Below are 8,572 nucleotides of genomic sequence, written 5' to 3'. Positions count from 1 at the left end.
CAGAGTAACAAATGAATTTTGCAGATTAAATAATTGTTAAGGTTAAAATGTTCTATCTACTATGCCGAGTGTTAGACTGTAGTAGAGTAGTTTAGATACACAATAAAAACTACTGCAAACAAACACTGAGGAGTTCAAACAAACAATCGTTATTGTTGTTGTTGTGTCACAGCCGGAAAATAAACAAAACAGGTTCATGTTTACACATAACGTTCAGACAGAGTAGCTATAGATACATAGTAAACTATAGAGTAACCAGAGGTAGTATTTTCAGAACATTAAAATTTTCACATTCCGACGTATTTAGATTGCTATTTATGTCGGCATTTAGTCGATTGTGTAATCCTTGGCATCAAAATAGCCCTTACGGAAAGTAACACCCCGGTTACGAATACCATTATAAAATACATTGTATTCAAACGTAACGTGTATGCAAAATTACTAATTAACTTTCTATTTTAACGATTGTCCAAAATATTCCGGAACCACTTTCCATGCATCGCTTTCCAAAGGACGAGAGAAATTATATATCGTACAAGCCCATAGGTGTTGATACTCACACTGAATAGGAATGAGCGTGAAAACCAAACACAATAGATATTAATTTATTTATTGATGCAGTTAACGGCCGCGTATTTCTATGCGAACAATTTATATGGCATTTTGTCATATCGGTAGCTGGCGAAAGCAGATGATTCGTTTGCCTCGTGGCTACTGGACCAAGTCTCTATTTGACTAAGTTTCCGCAGATAAACACTTCTTTCATTATGGAATGCCTAGGAAATTATTTTTCGCTGGGGGATATGTTCGTAGCACGAAAGACCAAATCTCTATCAATTCACTAAACTAAATACGCTTATTATATTGAACATAAGTACCTATGGGCGGAATCTGTCTTGTCTTAAAGGTCTTGTCTTAAAGGTACCTACAAGATCAATTGCAAAGATCAGATTTGCACTATCATTGAGTCTTTCGACCTGTAGGTTAAACTTTCAAGATTTCTACTTTGATGTACTTACTCATATATTGCTTCCTTAATTAAATATTCGTTTCCTTTATCTTTAACGCTTATTATTTCTGTTTTCCCATTTTCTTCATTAGCCCCTCGTTACTCGCCTCTTTCAGAAACAGGCGAGTACAACAGGTATCCACTACAACTTTAAAAAAATCGCATTTTGTGTAGGTACAGTTGACGACCAGCGGACCTTAAACTTAAGGGAAATATTTATAGGTCGATGATGTATTGCCAGGTTAGAAAGCAGATGATAAAATGCTTGAAGCGTGTCGCGTTAATGTTGCTTGCAAATTCTGCGAAGGTAGGGTATGTAATGATTGTTATTTGTGTTTCACTGGCACCGTTGTCATGCCAACCTTGAAGCCTGTTAAAGATTACACTTACGATCTGTTTTTAATTATTTTATACCTTATTTTTTTTACGTTGCTGGTCGGAAGGATGCGATGAGAATGCACTTTTACTTCAGGTCATAAATAAATGTTACAATCTTGTATGTCACTACTGAAAGACTATAGAATCCCCGATTTTTTCAATGCGAACTTTGTGTCGAATCCAACACGCTGCATTCTTTTTGAGACACAATAGTTACACATAACTGTCGATGATCCCTGTTAAATACATAGGTATTAAATACACTATATATGTACCGGAGGACGATTCCTAGTTAAAGCAAAACTTTTTCTAAAGTTATTATGTTACCTAGTACAAGTTATGAAAGATTTCACCTGCCATAATACTAAAATTCTTTGTACGGAAACATTAACGCTAGTTCTCAGAACGACCAATAACGTGAAGTTGCATAGAGAAATGTTGTTAGCTAACTACTTTAACTGGTAGTTAAGTTACATGTGACTGTGAGGGCTTTTGATCCCCTTCAAAGAGATACCGACGAAGTAGTCGTAGGTACCAATCGTGATATTGCACCTTTCAGATTAAACGTCTGACTATTGCAAGCACATTTGTAATTTCGTTTTGATGACTAAACATAAAATTTTATCTTTCGTTATTTGTAGAAAGCTTGGCTTTATTGGCATTTGAACTGTGGCATAATGTAATCAGGAAATGTTGTACAGTTAAATTATATCCCTTCCGTTCTTTTAAAATCTTATAGCTATTATTTTTTATTCTAAATAAGAATTAATTTCCACAATCTATTTGATCCCATAAGTCTTGTAGTTTAAGGAAACTTCACACCTGCTTTAAGACACAGAAGTATAAAATAACTACCAGAAAAGACTTAAAGACAACTTCTATTTTGTGTTCACAATTTCTCGGCATGAGAATCCTCTGGCTACGAGAGAAACAAGAATAATGACAAACAAATGATGACCGACAATGATGTTATGATAAATAAAAGTAAATAAAACTGATGTTTGAGGTACCGCAAAACCTCACTTGATCTATAGCCTTACTACAACCCGGTCCAGGGAAAACCTACAGCCGTAGATACCTTACTATGTCTTCTACCACTAAAAAGTGACGTCACAAACCTACCACCAGTTTTTGGTGGTGGTGCTTGCTCCCCCGTCGGCAGTAGCGAATGGAGCAGTCGACCGCAAACCGCTGAGCAAGCGCCACTTTCCACCGATCGACTCCTGCGCACCTCAATAGTAATACACTAGTGAAGCCTACTGAATATTTTGTGAAGTGACAGTGATGCAACTGTGTGCATATTAGTGATTGAAATGTTTTTATTGAGGACTTTTTGCAGTGTTAAAATGAATGGTAAGATTTATGGCGCGCTTTTTTTATGTGAAATATGTTTTTTTTTTTAATTGAATAATTTGCTATATTTTTAATATAACAAGTATATTGTAATTGTTTGGTCCAGTGAAGTTTTATGAGAACTTCGCGTGTGGCTCATTAAGAATTTGTTATGAGAACCGTAAATTGCAGTCAAGAATTTTACACCAATAATAAAACAACGTTCTGCGATCTGAGTTCCCATACAGTCTTTATGTCATCAACTACAACTAATGTAAACAGTTTATTGAAAACGGATGCAATTTACTTATGGGAAAAGCTGAACGTGCATAATTTTATGCGAAAAGGCCCGTTACAGCCGGCAGCGCGTGCGCAAGTTGCCCACGAACCAGAAGCATATCTAGATCGGATGCACATATCGAGACAAGTAGGGCTCATTTTTTGCCCCAATCGATTTAATAAGTCCGGTGGTAGACAACCTCCGTGTAACGGTTTGTATCAACCAGACGTTTTTAGACGTATCGCGCTTTTTCTCACGAAAACTTATTTATCGAGTTGAAGCTTCCGTCCGCAATTCAAAGATAATTATTATTGAGTCTTTGACATGGTGTAATTGGACTTCCCGTTCCTTCTAGTCAATTTAAATTATGATACAAAATCTTATGAATAATTTTGTTTCACATTTTTTCAATTATTCTTGACTTTTCCTATTGAAGTCATCTCTATAAATCCTTGCCATGAAGAAATTTCATAGAATAGAAAAGCACCCCTGTAACTGCTTATGAATTTTCACCATATATTCTTAACTACACCACTAATGTAATTTTTAAATGGAAACGCAGCACAGTCAACTTTTTATGCCGCTATTGTAGATTCTGTTGTCAGTTTCAAGTCCCGACGAAACCCGATCCGTAAATCCTTATCACAAGGGAGTATCAATATGTCCTGCCTAATAGGCAGGACATATTGTTAAGATATGTAACTTACATATGCCCACAATAAAGATACTTTGACTTTGACTTTGACAAATTATGTTTAACCCTTAAATGCATGATTTTACCTTTTTAAATACCATAAATTGAAACAGGTAGGTAATTAAACATAGATAAAGGGAAAAATAAAGAAAAAAATATTTATTTTCCAAAAAGTATATTTTTATAAAAAAAAACTTACTGATGTAGATCTACATCAGTATGCATTACAGTTAATAATAATAATGTAGCCTAAGTACTATGCTATTAGAAATGGCCTAATTATGGAATTAGGCTTACTGCAGTGAATGAAAATCTTTGAAACAGTTGTTTCTCTGATTTAGACTCAACGGTACCTACATTACATTTGGTACACGACCATTGTGTCGTGCCCTTACAATTGGGCATCTTGCACCGTAATCGATTCGTGTGTGTGAATTTCTTTCACAATGTGAAAGTGAACTGTCATATTGTGAAAGCTTGAATTCAAAAACTAAGATAAATATTTTTAACACCTATTAAAAGTAAAAAATACTGTATTTGAGTTACCGTTTTGAAATTATTTAAGGACGAAAACACCGATGTATATATACATCATCATGCATTTAAGGGTTAAACACACAATCTGTCCAAATATTTCACATACTAACTCAGCTATCAGATACTGAACAGTATGCCTTTGTCTCGACATTTTTGTTGTCACCGTTGGGAAAAATAGAAAGCAAGTCGTGATCGATTAGCTATTTTCACTTTTATTGTTCTGTAAACTATACAAAATTAGATTCAATTCGCGCATTGTTTGCAGAAGTAGATAGGAATGAAGCGTACACCCACCCCTAGACTTCAAAGTAACGTGTAAACGAACAACTAAAAAGTAACGTGCGCTGTAATTTCCACGAGGAAAAACATTTCACTTTTTTGGGCACCCAGTCATACTTAACTAGTTTTCCATCCGCAATCATTGGGTAACGTATTGTAGGTAAGCTCGTCTATAGAAAGAGACATTAAACTTAAATTGTAATTAGATCATAATAAAAAGCTCTAATCTGACATCATCGAACAACAAAGTGGATATTCCATAATCACAAGAAAAACTAAGGAATATCAGCGCAAGAAATATGTATCGATCTATCTTGTTTATTAATTTATGTGACAGGGGCATTTCGCGATAGAGATTGATAGCGCGAAGAATCAGCAATAGAGAGAAAACTGGTCAGCATCGAGATTGACAACATAAGTCTGATTCACAATCTTTTAATCAATCTTAATTGGATGATTAGCTAGTTTTATAATACCGCGAATGCTTGCTGCAGTAAGTATCTGTAACGGAATCGCCACGCGTTATGCATTTGCGGTAATTCTAGATAATGCACACAAATTATCTGCACACCAATACAGCATAAGCATTCTTACTAGCCCCACAAACGGCGAGTCTTTCTGTTATCTAGAGCAAAATGACAAAACTTTCTTTATAACGATCGAAACTGAATCTAATAATAAGAAATGGGCTACCGCATTGTACCAATATCCGCTATAGAAAAGCTGCCGACCGCAAATAGACCAAACTATCGGATATGGGTAACATCGCCAGAAGGCGATCTCAGAATTATTTATTGTTTATTTATTTTATTTATTATAAACAAGTATCAACAATTTTATTGTCACATACATGTTTAGCACCGTGGTTCGTGTTGTTGTTATAAAATCATTGGATGACTGAGTGATCTTGATGCGTAAATGTTCCCGGACGGAAACTGTCACGTATCTAACCATTCCCAGTTTGTGATCGAGATCTGTGCAAAAACCTAAAAAGTACCTAAAAGTAGTTAAACGATTTATTTCTGAAATCGTAACAGAAAAAGCTTTTCGAGCCATTGAGATTAAAATAACTAGCAACTTGTTTTCATTTCTTAACAAAACAAGAAAATAATTAAAAAAATAGTTTCTGAAGTAAGATCCATGTCCAAGTCACATTACTGCACCTATACAAATCCATGACCTCGGTCACTCGACCGTTGTTTTAGCCATTTCGTTTTCTCTAAAGAGGTCGTAAGCTTTTATAACAATATCCATGCAGTACCGTAGGTTACTGACCGCAAAACCAGTCTTTGTATATTATAAGCGATCTAGCTTGATCGATGGGTAATTTGTTACGTACCTACTTAAGCTTAATTACTTGGGACTTTGAAAGGCTACTTAGTTATATAAAAGTCTTACCGTAAATCCGTTTTCTCCACAAAATTTTTAGCTTACATATTTTTTTAAGTACCTGTAAAAAAATTCTTATTGCCTAGATTACCTGTGCCAGCATAGTAGCGGTTAGATTTAAACAAATGCAATTAATAGTAACTCTTCTAGGAACATCCTAAATTAAACCGGCCGACTCGACCTAATGCCATCGTTAACTAGAGCGCAGAAGAGTAATTGAAGAACAATATATGCTATTTTTGAGATGGTGTCTAATTTAAACTTCAAGCTCGATTTCAATAGGTGTAGATACCTGACTGTAATTTGCTAACTGTTGCCACTCGGTGGTTAACGTACCTGAACTATACACATGCATTAGGTATGAGCTGTCGTAGGTCTGCATCCTGGTTTCCACTTCCACTCAGAAGATTATTCCTAAATATTCAATGCTATTTCATATGGGGACTACATTAAGGAATATTTAGCTGTGAAGTGGACTGATTGATCTGTGAAAAACTATGAGAAGATGAACAAGATTATTATTTTAACTGTCTTCCGAGACCACATTTAATGCCTTCAATCATACAAACGGGAAATGTAAGAATATTACGTCTATGTTAATTCTAGGTAAAAATCCTTTCCGTCCGACAAGTCCACGCATGCTTTCTAATTATAGAGGCAAAGGAAATGTTTCCGTACAGCCAGGCCGTTTGTCCGCACTCTGAATAGGGTCTCATTTACTTTCCTTAACCGCTCTATAATTTAACCACAAATATGTATAGAATTGTTGTGTGAAAACGTACTGAAATTGTTGTTAATTTTAAGATAACGTTTATGAAAGTGAGATTGGTGTTAGTACTCCACTAACGTGTTTATTTTTATTTATTTTTGATTTTAAGTATATTTATAGTATATCCCAGTATATTTAATCATATAATATACCTACTTAAACATGGAAATTAATGCTAAACTTTAAAAAAATATGCAAATAGATAATCTGAACAAATTTCTCTTATGAAAGTCTAGCAAATTCTTTTCAGATTGACGTAGACATAGTGGCTACATAAATAGTGCATAGTGCCTTCAGGCACTATGGCCGTTCCTAGTTAATTTACATGTTAATTTAATCTATCGATTCGAGTCAAAAACGCTTATGAACGCAATAAAATATATCTAGACTAAACATGGAGTTGCTAATGATTCCCACGGCACCTTTTGCAGAGGCAATAAACTTTCACTGAAGGAAGCATAGGGCTCAAATTGGTGTTGCCCAATAAATCGTGTTAATAGTTGCGTGGTGTTACCAGTTAATGGTGAAGTAACTGATACTGTGATGTAAACTGTTACCTATTGAAAAGTATTGATGGGGTACCCAGAAAGGCCCTTGCTCCAGATTCTATGGGCATGTATGCTGGGGGCTCGCGAAAATCGGGACCCCACCATAGTTGAAAAAGGCTCGGAGGATGATTCACATTTAATCATATTTCATGAACTTTTCAGTCTGATATTTTATGTCTTATTTTTAGGCACCTTTGTTAATATTGATGATACTTACTGGCTTCATCCTATAATAATTTTCCTGAATAATTTGTTGGACACAAATAGTTATCATATTCTACAGGAAAAGATTGAGCTTTCTAACTGTTATGTCACTGCAAAATTCTTAGAATTATAAAGTTAGAAATATGAATGCACTTCATTAAGAATATTTAAATAATATCTTACATGCAAGTCATAATGTCTCCTAGACACTATTATGACAGGTTGCAAAACCTATATTCTCATGTCTAAATACTGTGGTCTAACGTTAATTTTGCAGTTTCACTAGTCTAAGCACGAGTAACTTTTACATAAGTTATTTTAACATATTGTTGTAACTTGTCAAGTAAGTAAAATGACACGTGGATAATTTTTAATTCTCTTTAGCAATGAATAGCAACTTTCTTAGAAAGAGTTACGTTCGCAAGTTCTTGTTTCAACTTGGATTATGTTGGAACTGCTTTAAATATTTTACTTAAGTAATAATAATCTCTCTACACTGCTTTAAACGTGATAATATTATGAACAGAATCATGAAATACTTGTATAACTAATGGTACGCCTACGCAGCTTATTCAAAACATTTCAAAATAAACCAATATTGTTTATGTATGTAACTCTCATGGCGCAAATAGGTGACCCACAACAAATGATTGAGTTATATTTTATTGCATATATAAGCAAACAGCACACAGCACATTCTACGCTGGTATTACTAACGAAATAAATGTTTCCTGGAACATTACACTATTGTGATGTTTGATTATAATAATAACCACGAAATGAACAATTGTTTGCATGCAAACTTTACACAATCCCGCCCTTATGTAAGTCATACACGAACATACGATTGCTATCTGAAAATATGTAATTAGAAATAAATGCGATCCCTCACGAAGGCTTGCTTTTACCTACATTCACTACATTGTGGTGTTAAAATGTAGATATTTAGGAGTGATTTGCATTATAGAGTGCTTAGTCAAGAAAAATCCGAAGATGACTCAATTATTTGACTTGGTGCCCAATCAAAATCAACAGCCAATGCAAAAATTTACCCTAAATCATATTGCATCGCATTGGTTTATATCTAATAATCGAAGAGATCGACTTATCTATAATCAAATTTCCGACATTATCAATACCAACACCGTACGAA

General features: G+C 34.6%; 1 protein-coding gene across 1 annotated transcript in view; it reads left to right on the top strand.

Annotated features, from left to right (window-relative positions):
* Nucleotides 1-2,612: 2,612 nt before the first annotated feature.
* Nucleotides 2,613-8,572, top strand: part of LOC124638058 (proteoglycan 4-like) — a 19,411-nt gene continuing 13,451 nt past the window's right edge. The window contains exon 1 of the mRNA XM_047174865.1: nt 2,613-2,740. Coding sequence (XP_047030821.1) covers nt 2,701-2,740 — 40 coding nt within the window. The 5' untranslated portion in view covers nt 2,613-2,700. The remainder of the gene's footprint in view (nt 2,741-8,572) is intronic.

Source organism: Helicoverpa zea, chromosome 17, assembly GCF_022581195.2.
Source record: "Helicoverpa zea isolate HzStark_Cry1AcR chromosome 17, ilHelZeax1.1, whole genome shotgun sequence".
In the NCBI taxonomy this organism is placed as follows: domain Eukaryota; kingdom Metazoa; phylum Arthropoda; class Insecta; order Lepidoptera; family Noctuidae; genus Helicoverpa; species Helicoverpa zea.
Note: the sequence above shows the minus strand (reverse complement) of the source record. Positions and strands in the feature narration are given on the sequence as shown.